Below are 21,870 nucleotides of genomic sequence, written 5' to 3'. Positions count from 1 at the left end.
GCTAGCGCAGATAGCCCTCGTGTAGCTTTGCGCGAAATTCAAAAAACAAACAAACAAACCTTTAAGATTTATTTTTTTATTTTAGTAGTGCATCCTGAATGGAAACGTTTTCCCATGTGAAGATCAGTATTAAGATCTTAATCTCTAAATATGAGGGGTAAGCTCTTCCCTCATTAGGTTTTATCCCAGTGTTTTGAAGGTATATTGACTTTTTTTTCCGACACGACGATGAATGATATGTAAGTAAATTATCATGAATTTAAAAGCAAAATATGCTCACATTTTTCCAAACATAGCTTACCATATTTACATATCAATATTTTTTAATTATTAATGCACCTCGATAACACAATACCTACATTGAAAAAAGTAGAAATATTAATTATTTGATACAAAAGTTATTCACACGATAATTCCAGGAGAGCGCGTTATTTTCAGCGTATCTTTTTAGTGTATATTTTTCAAGAAGTAAGAATGAATTACCTCAGGTCATGAAAATTCGGTTAAACTTTTTTCATACTTGCTACAGACTCATGAATAACTGACCCCCGGTGGGACATCTGTAATTCTTCGAATTTACAACGCTAAAATCAGGGATTCGATTCCATTCGGTGGACACAGCAGACAGCCCGCTGTAACTTTGTTATATGAAAACACACATACACTCCTGGATAAATGAAATAGTTAAATAAACAGATGTTTTTTACACAGTGTCACACTTCGCGACAAACAAACGATTCGATGGGAAAAGAAACAATTTACTGGAATGGAATAATCAACAGATAGCCCATTGTGTAGCTTTGTGCTTAATAACAAACAACAACAACTTCATAATATTACGTTTTATTTTACGAAAATCATCTCTGAATCTGTAGCATCCATTATATATATATTTTCTATTTCATGCGACTCTAAATACCTTGGTAACGAAAGATCTTACGTAACAAACATTTGAGAAATGTTGCTTTCGTCACTGTCGTGTCTTCTGTGAAGTGAAAAATAAATAATCTTGGTATAAGTTATTATATATTCACCTGAAGGATCATGAAAGGAATACGTGCTCAGAAAGTGCAAGTTCACGGGATAAACATGTTTGTGAATTTCTTTGAAGTAATTTAAAAGTAGCTGTCAGGGTAAAAGGGTAAAAAAAATCATAATTGAATATTTCAAGGGTTGCAGATCTTTGTCTGTGTTTAAATGTCTTCAAATACGAATATTTAAATAAGTACGAAAACAGAATGAAAAAAACATTTATGTTACAGGACTGCGCAGCCACTAGTGGAATAAACATGTGTTGCACACTTTGTAGTAGGAGAGGTCCGGCACTCCTTCCTGGAAACTGCACTGCCATGATGATATTGATTTTTACTTCATACTCTACACTACTAACATTTCTCACCGGATTCGGGTTGCATCATTCCCGGTTCCATGTGAAAAGGTGATGCACCGACCAAAGATGTTCGAGAAGAGTAAGATGACTAGGCAACTATAAAACGAATTAGTCGTGGTTTAGTGTATAGAACTGCTGGTAGTGGCGTTGGATGTTTCCAGTAAGATAGAGTGTATGATTACCTAGTCCTTTGCACCGATAGGACAGAGCGACAGGAGACACACGCTATAGCGGATTCCGATGACTTTGATCTCTCTCGAGCCTCACCTGGCTAATCCCGGGTATATGGAGCGATTAACGGCCTCGCAATCTCAGGTAGAGCTTATCAGCTACCTGACACTGACGGTTCTTGAGAGCGAAAATGACCCTCCTTTGGGTACGTGTGATACGGAGAGCAGAAACAGAAACTGTACGCTTAACCAAAGCTTTCCTCCTCACACCAGTAGTCATTGTAGCACTAATTGTAAGCATACTGACGATATGCTTCTCCATTGTACTTTACAGAGACTTCCAATGAAAGACTTTGGGGCTGAAGTGCGCGCATCTATGGACGTCGACCAGTTTTTAAACCAAGCTGTGCTCTTGCTGGATGTTCAAGAGACCTCGTTGGAAGGAGTTGTTGACAGGATGTTACAGAAGGTACGTGGCTCTCTGAATAACAACTATTTAAAAGTTTGAAATGCTATATATTAACATATCTAAAGTGTGTATGCCTAAATGCTGAGCCGTTCCTTCCACGTGTCTCTGTATCTGTGTTAGGTCTAGCTTTTCAATAACTTTCTATAACTCACTGTTGTCAATATTCGAAATGATTAAATATCCTGTCACTTCCACGCTAATTTTGGTTTTATTAAGATCAAATAGAGTTAGAGTCTTTCTGTGATTTCCATGAAAACTATGGGCTTATATTAAGATCAAGCCGTTGATATTGTAGTAATTACAACCTTTACCTGATATTGTGGAAAATACAACCGTTAGCTCATATTGTGGCAACTATTACCTTTAGCGGATATTGTGGTAACTATTACCGTTAGCTGATATTGTGGCAACTATTACCTTTAGCTGATATTGTGGTAACTACAACCGTTAGCTGATATTGTGGTAACTACAACCATTAGCTGATATTGTGGTAACTACAACCGTTAGCTGATATTGTGGTAGCTACAACCATTAGCTGATATTGTGGTAACTACAACCATTAGCTGATATTATGGTAACTATTACTGTTAGCTGATATTGTGGTAACTACAACCGTTAGCTGATATTGTGGTAACTATTACCGTTAGCTGATATTGTCGTAACTATTACCTTTAGCTGATATTGTCGTAACTATTACCGTTAGCTGATATTATGGTAACTATTACATTTACCTGATATTGTAGTAACTAGTACTTTTAACTGATATTGTGGTAACTATTACCTTTAGCTGATATTGTGGTAACTATTACCGTTAGCTGATATTATGGTAACTATTACATTTACCTGATATTGTGGTAACTAGTACCTTTAATTGATATTGTGGAAACTATTACCTTTAGCTGATATTGTAGTAACTATTACCTTTAGCTGATATTGTGGTAACTACTACCTTTCTTACAGAACGGATTTGTTGTTTTTTATCTTTGTTCCAGTTGTTTGGAATTCCTTGATTTCAAACGAACTATGAAAAATTTATAGGATATTGCAGACAGCAAAAAGGGCTAGTGTACAAAACAATGGATTAAGCGTCCATCACGGGTATTGAAACCCGATTTTTAGCGTTATAATTTTACAGATCCGCTGGAGGACGTACATAGTAATTGAGATGTTGCACAGTATTCTCCATTGAAGCTTTCATTTTGTATTTTGTTAAAATTAAAATAATAGATCATTCATAAGGACATACCAGTCCTTACTGATTATTTAATTATTATATGTTTTATATAGGGTTGTTTTAAGGTATTTTCCATGGAAGAGGTCAAATTTTTCTCATTACTTTAATGTTATATCTGAAACTAGGTTTTCAAATACAATTTTAAGTATATAAGCCTTAGTTACGAATACAACTCACAGAAAAACCCATAAAGTGAACTGTTATATGTTCTTTGTTAGTTTAATTTTAAATATGCAAAATGACCTATGTAAGTTGTGTCTACTGCAGTGTTTGAATCTCAAAGTTTAGCTTAAGCGACAAGGTAAACTGAATATATAGCCAAAGTTGTTTTTAACTTGTTTTAGGTAACGTGCATATGAAAAGCATGTTTTGCTTTACATTACCTTTTAAGATGACGTTGCTTGATAACGAGACAAATTCGTTAAGATTCTGGGTTAAATAATAACATTTTTCAAAGTCATAAACGTTAAATATTGTTTTGATAGAAGAGGTATTGTATTTCATTAGATCTTGTAACTAGACTTCTTAAGCATCAAGTTACATGTCAACTAGAGTCTATATAATATAGTTGGTAGGGTCTGAGCAACATGGTTTCTATAAGTTATGTAAGATGTAGTTGCTAAGGGTCTGGAAATATTGTTGCTAGGATCTAAAACATGATTGCTAGGGTCTATTTAGAATAGTTTCAAGGAACTTTAGAAATAGTAACAAATAATTTGTTTTTGAAAATTTTCAACATAATTCTTGAGAAAGGAATCTCTTTAGATTATTAAAAACGGAGGAAAATACAAACCACGCATTTTTTATTGTTTGAGGCTTTTTTCTGTGAACTTTTAAATATAAATTTTTAGTTTACTACTATGTTTATATAACATCTTTATGATGGCTTTGTCTTTCCAAAACTTTAAAATAACGCAATTCGAGTCGGTATTATTTTTTAAATCTTCTACATATTTATTTATTCTCTCCAGTCATTTTTAATATCAAAACAAATACTATAATCATAACTCCCAAACCTGAAGTTGTTTAGATGGGCGATAACTGTCAATAATTGGTTTAATGACTTGATCAACAGACTGCCTTTTCTCATACAGATTTTTTTTTTATAAAGCAAGTTGTCTTTGAACGAAAATTTAGAAAAGTTTAGCCCCCCAGTGGCACAGCTGTAAGTCTGCGGACTTACAACGCTAGAAACCGGGTTTCGATACCAATGGTTGGCAGAGCACAGGTAGGCCATTGCGTAGCCTTGTGCTTAACTACAAACAAACAGAAAAGTTTTTTAAAAGGCTCTAAAATTCATAATCATAATTAACATACTTGTGGCGCCATTGTGAAACTCTGAACAGAATTATTAACGAGCAGCAATATTTGAATGTCAGATTTCAATTCTTAATAAGTCTGTTAAGAATCCTTCAATTTCACTGTTCAAATAGCAGAAAGACGGTCTGTATTTCATTACCTCGAGGTCTTGGGCTTTAATGACATGTAAGAGTACTACCTCAGAGGTTGAAGATTTTGGGGCAAACTTTTTTTCTTTGGAAAAGGGAAAGAAAAAATAATTAGCGCGATTCTTTTTTTCTTCCGAAGCTAAAACAGTTACACCTAGCAGGTGATTTTTTCTATTTTATTCAAGTCAATTTTACCTTGCTTAAAAGACGTCCAAGTCATTACCTAAATCTTTATAAAGAAGATACCTATTTTTAATCTAATATTAAGATAATTTTTTCAACGTCCACATCCTAGAAATATAAACTTCTATCTGCTTTTTAGAAATAATATGATATTTTTATTGATTTATGAAGTGGAACAACAAAAAACTGAAGTATTAGAAATATAAAATAGCGATTAGAGTAAATGTTTATTTGGTACGATAAAAATGTTAACGTTTGTACTTTCTACGGGCAAACTAATATTATACTTCTGTTGGTGGCTATTTATCATGTTCATCAGTGTTTCATGTTTTCCATGTGTAAATTATTTGAATAACAGCATGTAGTTTTTTTTTGTGTGTGTATGTGACGTATCTGGTTCACTTTAGTGCCTACAAAGAATTCTGTTTTCTTGAAGTATCCATATCTTTGGATATAGGTGAAACAGCTCGACTTCTGTATGTAATTTCAAAAACATGTAAAATACTTAGTGCACTTTAGTACTTGTTTTTTTCCAGGTATACAAAAAGATATATATTACTGTATGATTGTAGTATTTTCCGTACATAATATTTGATACATTTTAGCATCCACATTTAGAAAAATATACATATTACTGTCTGATTGTAGTACTTTCAGTTCAAAATATGTGATGCATTTAGTATCTGTGTAGTTCTTATTATACGAAACATATGAGGGTTTTAGTGTCAGCTTGTAATTTGTTACAACTAGAATGTGTAACACATTTTAATGCCTATTTCTGGATCATTCTGTCTAACATATTTGATGTATTTTAATGTATATTTGTAATGTTATTAGAATGAAGTATGTGATACATTTTAGTACCTATTTCTGAGTCATTCTGTCTAACATATTTGATGTATTTTAGTGTATATTTGTAGTGTTATATGAATGAAGTATGTGATATTTTTAGTGCTGGTTACTAGTTCTTTTCTAATAAAGTAGTTCGTGCATTTTATGGCCCATTTGTTAGATTGTGGAACAAGTTTGTGCTAGCACGTAGTTTTTTGTTTAGATGTTCTATGAATTAATGTGTATTAGTTTTACAGTATGCAGTGTGATTCAAAAGTATTGATTTTTGTTTCTTACTGTGTCGTAGTAGTTGTGTAATATCGAAAATACGCTGACATAAGGTGATTAGACATATTGTAGGCTATTTGTTACCTGACAAGATGTCATCATATTAAGGTCAAATCCAGGTAATACAGATGCATAAACTTACATAATTTTATAACTACTCTGTACCAAAAAAATATTTTCGATTTAAAAATTATACAAATTTCTGCGAAACTCATAATTCTTTATCTTTAAAGTATTTATTGTGTTACATTCAAAACGTTTATTGCTCATTAGCGAAAATAATTGTTCGTAATTCTGTATGTGTCACAAGTATTATAAATCTTAGTGTCTGTTTAGGTTTACACTAAGTAGTCCATTTGAAACCAATTGTTCGTAATTCTGTATGTGTCACAAGTATTATAAATCTTAGTGTCTGTTTAGGTTTACACTAAGTAGTCCATTTGAAACCTGTTTGTATAATTTTTTAGTTTTGAAGTAGTTGATAACTTCGGTGTCTGTTTTTAGTTATTTAGCTTTGCTTAAGAGATGATTTTTGGTTCTGTTTGCAGTTGTTTTGTTTGATGTGACATATAACCATTGTTAGATACACGAGCACTTCATGTTTATGACTATTAACATGTTCTAGATACATTGTAAATAACATTTAGATTTACTAATATGTTCTGGATACTGTGTAAATAATGTTCAGGTTATTAATATGTCCTGAATACCGTGCAAGTGATGTTGATAATTCTTAACAGGTCCTGGATACCAAGGAACCAACGCTTTGCATGTCGGAAGCCAAGGCTGGTCTTTTTACTCACGACTCTAGTAAGTGTTATTTCTTGGTTTACTCTATTAGTTTATAGTTTGCTTGGAGTTCTCCAGAACATATCTGTATTTATTTATTAATTTACTCTTTCTTCACCAAAACGTGTATGACGTACAAGCCTACTTACGGATTACTTCATTTTTCTTCACTGAAGTTACACGTTTCGACGAGGAAAGGAAAATTCATAAACAAATTACCAACTAGTCTGCTGAATAATAATGGATAATTAATTGTGACGGTATAGTCTCTTGTTATTCAAACACCTAAAGTTTTCAAGTTATTAGTAGTGAGTGAACGACTTTACATGAAACCAACAACATGCACTCTGTACGTTTAGTGACATAAATAACTTCATGAGAACTGTTCAACGTAAAAAATAAACAACCATCAATTCGATTGGAGCATTATATAAGTAAAATAAAATAATGTAAAAACAATACAGGCATGTTTATAGAACCGTAAGTTACAAATTAATGATATATCATAAAAACAATACCGGTAAAATATTATTCCTACACTAAAGTAGAATGAATATATTGTATAAGAACGGGTTTATACTATAGTAAAGCAGAAGAAAATTGTTAATTTGGTGTTATATAATGCTGGAGCTTGGGAAGTATTGTTATGTTGTGGAATCAATAGTGATGGATTATTACAATATAATTAGTCATAATTTCCAGCAATTTACTCTTAACTTGGTTAGTGCGAGTTTCCTATAGGAAAAGTTAATATTGTTGATTGGGATTAGTGTGGGTTTCCTAAAGGCGAAATCAGTATTGTTGATAAGGGTTAGTTCGGGTGTCCTATAGGAGAAGTCAGTATTGTTGATGAGGGTTAGTTCGGGTGTCCTAAAGGCGAAATCAGTATTGTTGATAAGGGTTAGTTCGGGTGTCCTATAGGAGAAGTCAGTGTTGTTGATGAAGGTTAGTTCGGGTGTCCTATAGAAGTCAGTATTGTTGATGAGGGTTAGTTCGGGTGTCCTATAGGAGAAGTCAGTGTTGTTGATGAAGGTTAGTTCGGGTGTCCTATAGGAGAAGTCAGTATTGTTGATGAGGGTTAGTTCGGGTGTCCTATAGGAGAAGTCAGTGTTGTTGATGAAGGTTAGTTCGGGTGTCCTATAGGAGAAGTCAGTATTGTTGATGAAGGTTAGTTCGGGTGTCCTATGGGAGAAGTCAGTGTTGTTGATGAAGGTTAGTTCGGGTGTCCTATAGGAGAAGTCAGTATTGTTGATGAGGGTTAGTTCGAGTGTCCTATAGGAGAAGTCAGTGTTGTTGATTGGGATTTCAATATATTTGTCTGTGTATCAGATACTGTTTTACAAGGATTTATGCGCCAGGCAACAGTATACATTTTGTTTTTCTGTTATAGGCTACTTACTACCTATGAGGCTTTAACTCACTATCAAAAATTACCAGGCCAGCTGTATTATAATGATGTCTTTGAGCCACTAATTTATATGTGTTTATTGCCAAAACTGGCAAACGCTTATCTCTTTCAACCCAATACGTGTCACATTGTAATTGTTATTGAAGGCATCATTGTGAGTTAAAGCAGAATAAATATCTTACAAATAAGAGTACAAACGAGTCGCCATTGTTGTGTAAGTTAAATGCATGACAATAGATCTTTCAATATAATAACAAGTGGAATTTCTTTTTTAAATTGAAAGTGTAGGAATGGGTGGACCAAAACGTGAGGAAACAAGGTAAGAATGAGCATCGTGTAATAAAACACAAGGGGGCGTATCCAACATCTTCTCCTTGCCTACCTCGTTTATTTTTTCTATCCTGTATACAATAAGCTAGGTGGACTAAACTTATCAAACTTAGTTATGTTTATTATACAATGACTATAGGTTTCTGTGAATCGAATTATTGAAGGCAATACATGTACTGTGAAGTTTGTTTATACGACACCAGCAGAATCAGATATTCGTGTGGAGTCATAACTTGTATAATATCATGAACACATGAACGGAGCACCCACTCCTACGCTTTAAATAAAAAAAAATCCACTTGTTCATGCACTTTTTTATACAAGGTGACATGATCTGATGCAGGATTCATTCATTTGTGTTAATATCATGTATGTATATCATCAGTGTGGGTGTGCACCATAATATTATGGTATATGCAAATAATGGTGTATGTGTGTAAGATGGTGAATTCTCTTCACTTATGGTGTGTGCATACTGTGAGTGTGCATGTGTGCTGTACATGTGATGTCACACACTATAAGGTTCAATGTCATTTGGGTGATGTAGTGTGAGTTGTGGTTGTGTGCATATACTAATGGTTGATAAATTAGTTAATTAATTAAATTAATTATAATACTTCACGCTAGCACTAGCACGTGGCACCTGTGTTATTGTTCTATTTGGTACACTTATATGGTAAGTCTGTTTGTTACACAGTTAACAGCGTTCAACAATGTCAGACAGTCAGTGAGATTGAGAAATTTGCGGTTTTGTGAATTTTTTATATCTGCTCTTCTGACTTTCTCAAGCGGTTCTCTGTCTTGTAAAATGTGGTTTGTTTATTACCTAAGGGTGTCTCTCAAATACTTTGAAGATTTATTATTTGGTTGTTAAAGGTGTATACGAGTGAATAGCTTGTATTGTGTATCCGCCCCATTCCTACTATAAGTAGTGCCATATTTATGATACACACTCGGCATTGTTGTGTAAATTAAGGCAGGAAAATAAACCTTACAAAGAACTATCTAGACGAATTAGTATTTTTTTGTAAGTTATGATAGGAAAATAAACCTTACAAAGAACTATATAGACGAATCAGCTTAGTTGTGTAAGTTTAAATGAAGCGGTAGGTTTTACAAAGCACAATACAGATGTAAGCAACCAATTCACAGTTCAGAGAACTGTATATTAAATATACACCTTAAATGATACTGAGAATATTGTTTTACGTTGGTAACTTTAGAAATAAATTTAAAAAAGCAAATATGGTATTGAAAAGAAAAAAGTGGAGAATGAAAATTAGGAGAAAGTTCATTAGAAACTTGGACTTTTGATTTTTTTATAGATACATATAGGTCAAAGTATAATACGGTTTTTAGTTTAAGTATTCCAATATTTACTTCATTTGTTGTACGAACGTACCCTAACAGTTAGCCAGCAGGGCTATGGATCTGTGAATGTGTTGTTCGAATCTCGTTGTCGCAAAATCGTAAAACTTCACTATTAGTTTAGAGCAGCCTAAGAGTCGTAGGTTGGTGTTGTTTACCAGCGGCTCTTTCTGTACTGTATCAATTCAAAGTTACGGACGACTAGAGCAGGAAATCCTTGTGTAGCGTGAATAACCGAAACAAAAAATATACGTTGTCACGTTTTAAGCTACTTGTCATGATTGTTTGTTTGTAATTAAGCACAAAGCTACACAATGTGTTATCTGTGGTCTGCCCACCATGGGTATCGAAACCCGGATTATAGCGTTGTAAGTCCGCAGACATACCGCCGTGCTACTGGGGGGCGCTTGTTATGATTTATTCTTGTCCAGAAATTACTATTTGGTATATTTCTCGAGTAGTAAAGAAAAGAAAGCCTTTAATAGATTGCTTTCTTTTTAGATATATGTGATTGACACATTTACAAATATTTATTACGTTTGTATATTTTTATCAAATATAAACAGGGTGATTCATAATTTGCGCAACACTGTCGGAGCATCGTGAAAACTGAAGAGTTATAGCGGATGATATGTAAAGGGAAATAGTGTATCAAAGAAACACTCTTCGACGCAAATTTCAGCCACCAGAGGGTTATTTACTTGCTTTGAATTTTGCGCCAAGCTAAGCGAGGGCTATCTGCGCTAGCCGTCCCTAATTTTATCAGTGAAAGACTAGAGGGAAGGCAGCTAGTCATCACCACCTACCGCCAACTCTTGGGCTACTCTTTTACCAACGAATAGTGGGGTTGACCGTCACATTATAACGCCCCCATGGCTGAAAGGGCGAGCATGTTTGGTGGGACGGGGATTCGAATTCGCAACTCTCAGATTGCGAGTCAAGCGCCCTAACCACCTGGCCATGCCGGGCCTGAGGGTTGTTTAACGATGTCAACTGCTATGTTTCCTGTCTGGAGGAATCTGATTACTGTTTACCTTGAAATTTTGCCTTTATCACGGTGATTGCTATCAAAAACAATACCCGTTGCCACACTCATACGTCCATTTGTACCACGCAGGAAAATTAGTGCGTCCTACAAGTGTCAGCTTTGACATTTTCAACATGTGTACTTGTGCTGTGCTGTGAGAATTGAGGAAGTGCAAGTAGCCCGCCTATTTTACTCCAACTACCCTGTTGTGATCAAAGGTCACACAATGTCTCTGCCATAGACATTTTTCTTGACATATCCTCTATGTAACATCCAGACCTCGAGACACTCCGACAACTGTTGCACGAATTATGAATCACCTTCAACAGTGAAGAAAGCCGGATTATATTTAGTGCTTGATTTGCCATGATGTAAATCTGTTACTAGACTGTTATAAAAACAGTTTTACTGACCAACAGGTTGGTTCAAGTTAGCCAAGCGATTCCCTATCATTTTCAGTTACTGAGCTCACGCCGCACTCGTTATATCAACCTTTCGAGTAAAGAGTGCTTTTACCCTTGTTTTGTAGTTAATGGAATGCTGGTTGACTGAATGGAATGACTGTTTTAAAGGATTAAGAGAAACTGTTTGTGTACGTAAAGAGTGTTGCAGATGAAAACATTCTAATTCTTTAAAAATCTTAATACCCCTTCACGGAAAAGAATGAATACTTATAAAAATGTTAAAAATAAAATGTTTAAAGTTATCAAACGCTTTCGCGTATGAGGTATTTTAACGGTACTATGCTATATCATAACAGAACTTAAGATAGAATCTCATCAGACCCATAGCCCATAATAACGATATAATTAAAATACAAACCTAATTTCACCATGCTTCTCCTTCTTTGTTTGGCTCGTACTCTACACTTACAAAGTAATTAGTGATGAAGTAGAATATTTTAATCACAAACGATACAAGCTTAATAGAAATCATTTTCTTCACCTTTTAAACACAGGTCAGAGAACCATTTTAAGCTACGAGAAAAGGTAGCAATTATGCTCTGAAAACAAATTTGATTTTTTTAATGTGTTATCCTGTGTAGTGAAATAGAAAAAACATTTGTGACGAGAAGGAAGTTTCCCCCGATGAAATTATTTTCCAGAGTACTGAGAGGACTCTTTCATCTGTTCTCTATGTATGCAAATATTAAAAAAATTGTCAGAGAAATATCATAAAAACAAGAACATTGGACTTATGAATCCTTCTAATATTCTTGCCATAGTGATGGAATAATTGGGACGTTTAAGGTAAACTCTCCATGTCTGGGGAGTTCATGCATGAACATGAAAAGCGCATATCATATTTACATAAGAGAACCAGATAAAATAACAGTTAATAAGACTTACAACGCAAATATTTTCTTTAAATGATATACGTTTTTAAGTTAACTTTATATTTTATTTATATTGGCAACATGTCTTATATATACTTCAGCACACACACACACACACATTCATATATACATCATGGTGAAGCTATTTAATGTTTATTATTTTAGTGCCCTCTCCAGTGGCACAGCGGTATGCCTGCGGACTTATAACGCTAGAATCCGGGTTTCGATACCCGTTGTGGGCAGAGCACAGATAGCTCATTGTGTAGCTTTATGCTTAACATCAAACAAACAAGCAATTATTTTAGTTTGTTTATGAAGACTGGACTAAAAACTCATTTTTAATAATAATATTGAGTTTTATGTAAATAATATTTTTTGTGTAAATTAATTTGGAAAAAAAACTGTTTCTCATATCAAGGTGTTTCTCACACCTTTTAAAATGGTAAAACTGTTTAAGTTGCTAGACGAAACCTTTATGTACGATATAAGTTCCTCATCAGTTGATATGTAGTTAAAGGGACTTAATAGGGTAAAAGATCATTTTTACATTATATATACATATATATAAATGTGTGTGTATGTGTGCAAAGATTTGACAATTAAGTATTTAAAATACACCCACTACGCACACATACACACATATATACATATATATATATATATATTTGATGTAATTTAAAGAAACTGTGTTATTTTTCATATATATATATATAATATCTGCTTATCATATCCTACACTCGACAGTTTGATTTCGAAAATGTTTTTGCTTTCAGAGAAATGTTGTATATCGTCTACTAATACTTGAATGAGAACCTTCCTGTAGTTTAACACGCTCTTTTTTGTTAGATAAAATAGTATGTAGAATACTGAAACACTTATATTATCATAATAATAACAGAGGCATTAAAGGTTTCTATCGATGAATGGTTTATTTTTTATTTTTGGGTAAATATAGTGCAAAGTCCAGTCCACTTAACAAAAAGTAACACATTTTATTTATTAAACTGATTTCACTAAAGATAATCAAGCCTAACTCACAAATAAAACTTAACAGTCACTTACTTGTTAAATTGCCTTTTGTATCTTCAGCACAAAGTTAAAAATATATAACACTGTTTGTTTTAGACCAATGCCACATTGGGTTATCTGCTGTGTCCTACGTAGGAAATCGAACTTCGGATTTTAGGGTTGTAAGTCTGTAGACTTACCGCTGTCCTATTAGGGGGCATGCAACAAACACTAAACCGGCTTACTAGATAACTAACTCACACACTAATCAACTGACTAACTAACTAACTGACTGTTGTCTTTATATTACGATACATATATATTTTTCCAAGGATCTAAAATATTCAAGAAATCACGTCAAGTCTAGAATCTCAAGAAATATACGTATATCACACATCATCACTACGTCGTGCCAAAACTACCCATGGCAAACAACACAAAATGTCTAAATTAAAATATTAAAAGATAGTTTACAACACTGTTGAGATTGTGAAGTTTCCTACACAATCCTATTACACAAATGAAACATTACACTAAACTTAAAATTTCATAATTAGCAATAATTGAATTCTTTACAATCAACAACATTTATATTCATATATCTAACTTTGCATTAGTGAATCGATACTGAATTATACAAAATAGAATATAATTTTGGTCAAAAAGACAATTTGCTTTCTCTACTGACTTATATTGTCTAAATTGTCCTGACATCAAATCATTTTTGTGTTATATTGTCCTTTATTGACACTTTATGTTTTGTCGTTTAGGGAGTTCTTTCTGGGCAGATTAGATGGTCAGAAAAATTCACAAATTAGGCCACTGGATTCTGCTCTTTTGCATTCCATGTCACCAGTTTTCAGTACTCTGTGCTCCCATCTCTGTTGTTACTTGAAGTTCAATCTCTGGTGGTTTAATTGTCGTATATATATTACGAGGTAGACTGTGAAGCTATATTAAGCTAGTTTAACTTCACATCCATTTGTCTACATAAATCCAGTTCCAAATATGTATTTTTTCTCTAAGAAAATTATCTACACATATCATGATGGGTAAAGAAATCTACCACAGTTATAGTGGCTTTAATGGCGGATCTTTAAGGAGAAAAGGAAGGCCATGTCTCCTCAAAGATTTTGTAGAAATTAAATATTTCTTAATTTTTATATTAGCACCTATATTTTATTTGTTTTGGGGCGTAAAAGTCTTTTAAAAAACTCCATATTTTGTAGCAAAACTTACAAATATCTCCTTTTCTCGCTCTTTTCCATTCATGGAGGTGACATCTCGTGGCGTGAGGCAAAGAACAGTTGTACCTCTCGGAAACAGCCGAGAGGAGCTGAGTCTTCTTACCGAGTTCAACAAATGTTTTGATGCCGGCTGTACAGCTAATGGAACCAATCAGAATCTAGGCTTAAAAAAAACAATAAAAATAATTTTAAAAAAATTTTGAAAAAAAAGAGGAGTACACAAGCGTCACAAGGTTGTGATGAGCAAAGCCCGGTCCAGATTTAATGATTCTGTAATTATTCAGTGTTTTTAAAGATATAAACATTTAAAAATGATTAAATGTAACAACTGTACTGTAACTAGGTTAAAAATTGTGACGATTTATTTTGATTTGGAAGTTATTTTGAAGTTTTACAGTTCGAACAATAGTTAGGCCTTGTCTTGCATGACGGCAGTTGTTATTTATCAAGTATTTACAGTTATGAAAAACCGATGACTCAAACTCGGATATTACTAACTCAAGACCTATAATATAAGTGTTTGTCTTATGGTTTATGTCTTCCATTCTGTGTTAACAGTTGTTTAACTAATCGTTTGAGATCTTCTGATCCTTCAGCAGAGGAAGTTAACACTTCTATGCTGTTTGATCTGATAAGTTAATAATTCTTAGAAGGCGAATTTACCTGTTTATGTGTGACTTTAATTTATTCCAGTTCCACTGCCATCCATGGAGCTTTATTAAATAAATAAATCTACCTTGCATTAACCTTGTTCGTATATTATCATCTGCTATAGCATATATCATTTCACGTAGAGCTTCTGGATAAGATAATTGGAAAAGCTTTTCCACATCCTTTGTAAGTTTGGCCACGGTATCAACTTTGCTCCTTTTGTCACTCCAAACCCATTTGATAAGGAAGCCACTAATGGCAGATAGTTGTTATGGCTTTCAGGTGGAAGGCTGCTTAATGTTGTTAAAGCTGGTTCTTTCATATTAGCTAGTTGACTAACTCGTTGTTCATTATTCCATCCGTTCCCTTTGGAAATTATTTTAAAACGAGAATGATATACCTTTAACGTTATTTTCCTATCATAATCTTTTGGTTTCTCAACTTGGTAATGTTATTGAACTGGACAGCTAAACTGAGGTGTTGGATTACGTAGTTATATAACTGGAGTAGTACAGAAATGTACAGTCTTAGGTGGCACAGCAGTAAAGTGACAAGTGTATGTAGACCAGACAGCTAAACCTATTCCATATTTCATTTAATAATGTTGAGGTTGGTATTTTTGAGCATATGCGGATAGAAGTGTTGTTGATTTGGTCATTGTTTTGTCAGTATAGTTTCCAGATGTTTTATGTTGGCATCGATATTCTTTTGTATTTCTTCTAATTCGTTATTGTAATTTATCTGTAACTTATAGATATGCATGATTATTTGTTCTTCAGTTTTTTCACTTTCTGCACTTTGTAGAGGTCTTTTGTACTTCTTCCATTTTACTGTTACAATTTTTCTGTATGTCTCTAATAGCTTCTTTGTTCTTGTTTTGAATCTTTTTTCCCCCAATTCTTCTCTAAATGTCACATCTCTCTTTTAAAACCACGTTTTTTACCTTATGATCTTTAAATTTTCTTCTTGGTCTTCCTTTAAATTCTTGTCTAGATTCTTTAACCTTCTGTTTCCTTCTTCTTGATATTCTTTTTTGGTTTCTGTCATCTTTCAAAATTTTCTAATTTCATCTCTTTTCTCACTTCCAGGACATTTTCTAACTCACTTAAAGCACGTACCATCATCTTGAATTTCAAGTTTAGTATGGATTATATTTTTATTTTCTTCAAAATGATCCAACTCCGGACAGTAGTATTGAAACTATTAAAATAATAAGTCGGGATCGTTTTTATTTTCTGGTAAAAATAACGCCAAGTCTACTACACTTGATGAAAGGAAAGCATTTGTTTTTAATTGAAAGTTTTACAACTTACACACTTTCACAAACTAATGATAACCAGGTTATAGGCCTAAGTCAAAAATATAGCTTAACAGTTACACACTTGTTAAAAATCCATTTACTGTTGTATGGCTCAACTGGATTAGAGAACTGGCTCTGCTAGCCAAAGTTCCTAGGTGCAAGCCCCCACTCCTGGAGTTTCTTTTCACTTTTTTACTTTTTCAGTTCCAATAATGTTTACTAAAAAGCTTACTTTTAATGACTTCTGATATGAAATGATACAGTAATAATAACATATATGTAACATACATGTACATATGAGTCTAATTAGACTTCTATTCTTATGATTTGATTGGGTTTGATAAATTAACTCACCAACTGCCTGACCACAACAATAAAAATAGTACGAAATTTCATACTCATAGTTAAAAAGCCTTATGAGTGAAGGGAATCGAGTACAGCTTGTATTTTTTGATAGTTCAGTTGAACAGGGCATTGACCCTGTTAGCCAAAGGTCCTAGAGTTTATTTTCACTTATCGGCTGTTTCTGTTAAAATGATGTTTTTATATGAATTATGCGTGAATCGTTAGGAACTGGTTAAAATATTGTATGCAATATATATTTTTTCGATGATAACTAAATTGCAAACAAAAAAGTCTGTTGAGGTAAACTCAAATAAGAGCTCGTTAATATATACCAGAAGACGGCTTGATGGATCTTTCTTCTCTTGAAAAACATTTTTTTGATAGAATTTAGTGTTTTTGTTTGGTCATTGTTATTCATTAAGATTTATTCTTAAGTTGTTCATTGGGGTTTTGTCATAGGTGGAATGTTACTTCCCTCAAAAGCTACAAAAATATTGAGAATTGATGTTTCTGCTTAAATTTTCATTACTTTCAACAGTAATACGTTTTCATTTTTCCGGAGTCGTTATTCTGGGGGACAAAAAGTCCATAGGTATTCTCTGGTTTTATATATTGTACTCAGATATAGTCCAAGATTAAAGGATTGTATCTATTCTCCTTAAAAATGCCCCCATTGGTTCAGTCTGGTGGCTTATATCCCTAAAGTCCTGGTTTAGATACACACGGTGGACAAAACATATATAGATCATTGTGTGGCTTTGTACTTAATTACAAACAAACACAAACAAACTCCTTACAAATAAGAAAAAAGATGGACATTTATGAAAAGAGTGATCGTAGACAGAAACATTTTTCAACAAAGTTGGATTTATTTTAAAATTTCAAATATTTTTAGAAACAGTCATTCACTCTGAAAATGTTTCTATTAGGAAGAAAATAATTGAATAATGTAAATTAGTTATTGCTTAAAATAGCCATAAAATGTTTTTAAAAAGTGTACTAATATAAGTAAACTCATTAACTTAATTTTTAATTTAATTTCATATACGTTTTTCGAAAACCGTTTTCTTTTAATAATTTTATTAAGGCACTATTTCCTAATCTTTAGGTCGCGATCCTTTTTTCTTGGGAGGGATGCCATAGAATTGTTTAGTGGTTAGGGTGTTCGAATCACAATCTGCCGGCAGCGGGATTGATCCCAGTCGTCGAACATGCTCGCCCTTTCAGCCATTAAGAGTTGTAATGTAACGGTCAATCCCACTACTCGTTAGTAAGGAGTGGCCGAAGAGCTGGCGGTGCGTGGTGGTGACTAGTTGCCATCCCTCTAGTCTATCTTTTGAAAATTAGGGATGGCTCGCACAGATAGTCCTCAAGCAATTTTGTGCGAAATACAAGATTCAATCGAACAAACCTTTTTGAAGCCGCGAAGATGTAAAATAATAATTTTTCAATTTAAAAATATGCTGAAACCAATCTAGGTCCCATTGATAGTTAAGATGTATTCATTGCTTTAATGAACTTTTAATATTTTAGAGCTTGATATTATTTAATATAGTGTATTAGGTGAAGAGTCGTTAGTGTGAAGACTGGTATAAAAGGTGGTCGTGATAAGTAACAGTGTAAAAAATACTATGCTATGACATTAATAAAAAATTAAATGACGATCTTATTATGCACTTAATCTTACTTGATTAGCCCTAGGTGCTCGTGCTATTTAACTTGAAAAAAAGATAATTCATAAGGTGACGTTAATTTAAACAGTATTGATAGGGATACAGATTAATGTTTTACCTTTAGTTGGTACCTGTCCACTATTTATCTTTCAGTTTATGCTGGGTATTCCAGTTATTTTATAATCATATCATTTATAAGTGACTGATGTACCGAGTTTAATATATTTTCTTGTTTTTGGTACTTTTGTTTCTGTATATATTTTAATCTGCATAAGAAGGTATGCTGTAAAACTAGGAAATGCTTATATATGTTAAGATATCCAATTTTGCTTTCCGTAAAATATTATTTAAAGTATCCATATTAAAAATATTAATACTGTGTTACTTTCATTTTTTAATGTATTTTTATTACAAGATAGCCATATTGTAAATTTCATAGACTTTCCTCTGATAATAATCCTTCAGCTATACTTAACGATTTCCAATAAATCTAGTAAGACTATTCATCAGAGATTTTATCAGTAAACCCTTCGCTGCTAGTCACTGTTTTCGGGTCTAACTTTCGTTCTCTTTACTATAGAAACCAGGCTGATTACAAGATTGTTGGATAGCATTTTTAGTGATAGTAACTATACTGAGCTCCTGAGTCAAGTTTTACATAATTCCTTTTATGTTTCTCATTCATTTACATGTAAATTGTTTTTTGTTCTCTCTTCTACGCTATACTTTCGCATCATAAATTGTGCTTACGGAAAGTTATTCGCATTTTATAATCTGATGATATGCTGGCGTAGTAGAGTATGCCGTAGATGCAAACTGTGGCATCTCAGCGACATGTTTAGCACCTATATCTTTAATTCATGGCAAATTTCTAACCATTTGATAGAGTAATGCAGCCACGGTAGACATATGTCCAGAGAATTATGTTACAGCCCTTTCCAAGGAAGAATATTCTTTATGCAAAATGGGTGAATAAGAAAGCTGGGAGCACACATATTTCAAATATGAATAGCCATAACACAGTGATTTGTGTTATATATTTGTTATATCATCACATATTTCAAATATGACTAGCCATAACACAGTGATTTGTGTTATATATTTGTTATATCATCACATATTTCAAATATGACTAGCTATAACACAGTGATTTGTATCATCACACCCAAATAATGATGTAAAATCGTCTAACCAGCATACAACACGAAGGGCTGTTCTACTATTATAAATGTTCATAGACGAACTCAAGCTACTATCAGAAGAATGTGTTGAGACCAACTATGAGAGATGATATTCTCACACTGTATGGTCAGTATACCAAGAAAGTTTGGTTACATCAGAAGAAAGTGTCAAGTCACAGCAACGTTGCTACGAGAATGAAACCTGTATTTATGATATCCTCTTCTCCGACATGTGTATGAAGTCACCTGGTTGCACACCATAGAATTATGTACAATTTATTTACTTAAATATGGTCTTGGAAATCGATGTCCACCTACGGTTGAAAATGTAACAAGATATGTGATCAAAGATTAATCTCACCATCTTTTCCAATATCTGGTTACTGTGGGAATTGCAGCGTTAGACATTAGTGCGCAATCATTACAATCAGACTGAACACAATCAACAACGTAAGAAATAGTTCCATGGAACTTTGTTAATTATAAGTACAATTAATCCTCCGTATACCTGACATCTTATATTAAAGCAGGCAAAGTAACTTAGAAATTTGTAACACATAAGCACCAAACCGTTCAAATCTAACCAGACTAGACCAGACAAACATGTACAATGTAAGTGGACTTATTTTAGTACTTTGTCACCTTTAAAGGGAAATCATCTAAGTGCGAATCCATCTAATGTAAAATAATTTCTAAAGTAGTTTCATAATTCTGAGATTTATATCAAAGAGCATGTAAATTGTTCCCTAAAGTATTAAATAGAGCATGCAGCTTATGGATTTCAATTTTAATGGACTGCTCCACCTTCTTGATTCAGTGTGAAGCCAATATTTCTGGCCCCATATTGAACCCTTCATCATGTCTCAAACAGGAATTTTAGCATGAAGGCCAGATTGGATAGAGTTTAAGACGCTGCTGTTACACTAACCAGAATCAGACCTGACAAATAAAAGATATTTAAAATTAGGTTATAGACAAGAAATATCATGAAAGTGATCACTAAGAAATATTTACTTTAGTAACAACGCTATTATATTTTATGCATTCCTAGAGTTTACGTGCGACTCGAGAGCTCTAATATAATTTCGAACCTCTCTCTCTGCTTTTCTTATTTTCGTTCATATAAAAAACTCTTAAAGTAACCTGATCGTTTTACGCTCTTGTTTCCCCAGTACTTTTCATTCATATAAATAACTCTTGAAGTAACCTGATCGTTTTACGCTCTTGTTTCCTCAGTACTTTTCATTCATATAAATAACTCTTGAAGTAACCTGATCGTTTTACGCTCTTGTTTCCTCAGTACTTTTCATTCATATAAATAACTCTTGAAGTAACCTGATCGTTTTACGTTCTTGCTTTTCTCCATTGGTTTTAATTCATAGTCACAAACGTTTCAAGTAACTTGATTACTTTACGAGCTTGTTTTCTCCAAGTAGTCTTCATTAATATAAAGAAGTTCTACAATAAAGCGATTCTTGCAGTTTTGGTTCCAGATTTTTATGCGCGGCTCTTCATTCCCATAAAATTAAATTTCTAATATAAAGTGATCTTTTCACACTACTGTTTATTATCAGTCTCTTTCAAAAATTTCCTGTCGTATATCAATATCCGTATCAGCTCATCTGTTCCTATCATGTAAGTGCACTAAAACTGTTGTTCGGTCAATGATTCCAAACACGAGTAGAAACCTTGTACTTTCGGCTAGTTATCAGTATAGAAGGACAACATTTTCGAATGTTAAGAATGATTTCATCTCACTTAAAGTAAGCAGTTAAATAGTTATTTATTTTGTCATTAATCAAGCTGCTGTTTGTTCTGTGCTTGAAACATTAGACGATGATACGTGTTTTATAGTGATGACTACTGTCATTTTGTGGAAATGTGTTTGAATGGAAAATCTCTCATAACGTCGCCCTTGGTCATTAGAAGAAAGACGCTCATTAATCGAACGCATTCTGTCAAATTGTGTTTGCAGAGATAAGCGAGATTTGACAGTGCGTGTTGCTTGATGTTTAGAAAACGTTGATGAAACTAGATGAAAGAAGGTTGTTATTAAGGCTGTTTTATACAGACATTTGTTTATTTCACTATAGTGTACTTTATCGATACATAGGTAAACAAACAATAGTAGTAGTAAATGCTGACTGAGGGTCAAATAAAATAATATAAAATTCACGTCGGCCCGGCATGGCCA

The 21,870-nt window shown here is 33.4% G+C and overlaps 1 protein-coding gene across 1 annotated transcript in view; it reads left to right on the top strand.

Annotated features, from left to right (window-relative positions):
- Positions 1-21,870, top strand: part of LOC106457425 (sodium bicarbonate transporter-like protein 11) — a gene marked incomplete at its 5' end in the record, with an annotated part of 173,963 nt that overhangs the window by 93,426 nt on the left and 58,667 nt on the right. The window contains 2 exons of the mRNA XM_022383355.1: positions 1,895-2,029; positions 6,754-6,823. Of these exons, the coding sequence (XP_022239063.1) occupies positions 1,895-2,029; positions 6,754-6,823 (205 nt within the window). The remainder of the gene's footprint in view (positions 1-1,894; positions 2,030-6,753; positions 6,824-21,870) is intronic.

This window comes from Limulus polyphemus, unplaced genomic scaffold (assembly GCF_000517525.1).
Source record: "Limulus polyphemus unplaced genomic scaffold, Limulus_polyphemus-2.1.2 Scaffold329, whole genome shotgun sequence".
Classification (NCBI taxonomy): domain Eukaryota; kingdom Metazoa; phylum Arthropoda; class Merostomata; order Xiphosura; family Limulidae; genus Limulus; species Limulus polyphemus.
This window is presented reverse-complemented; position numbering and strand designations above follow the sequence as displayed.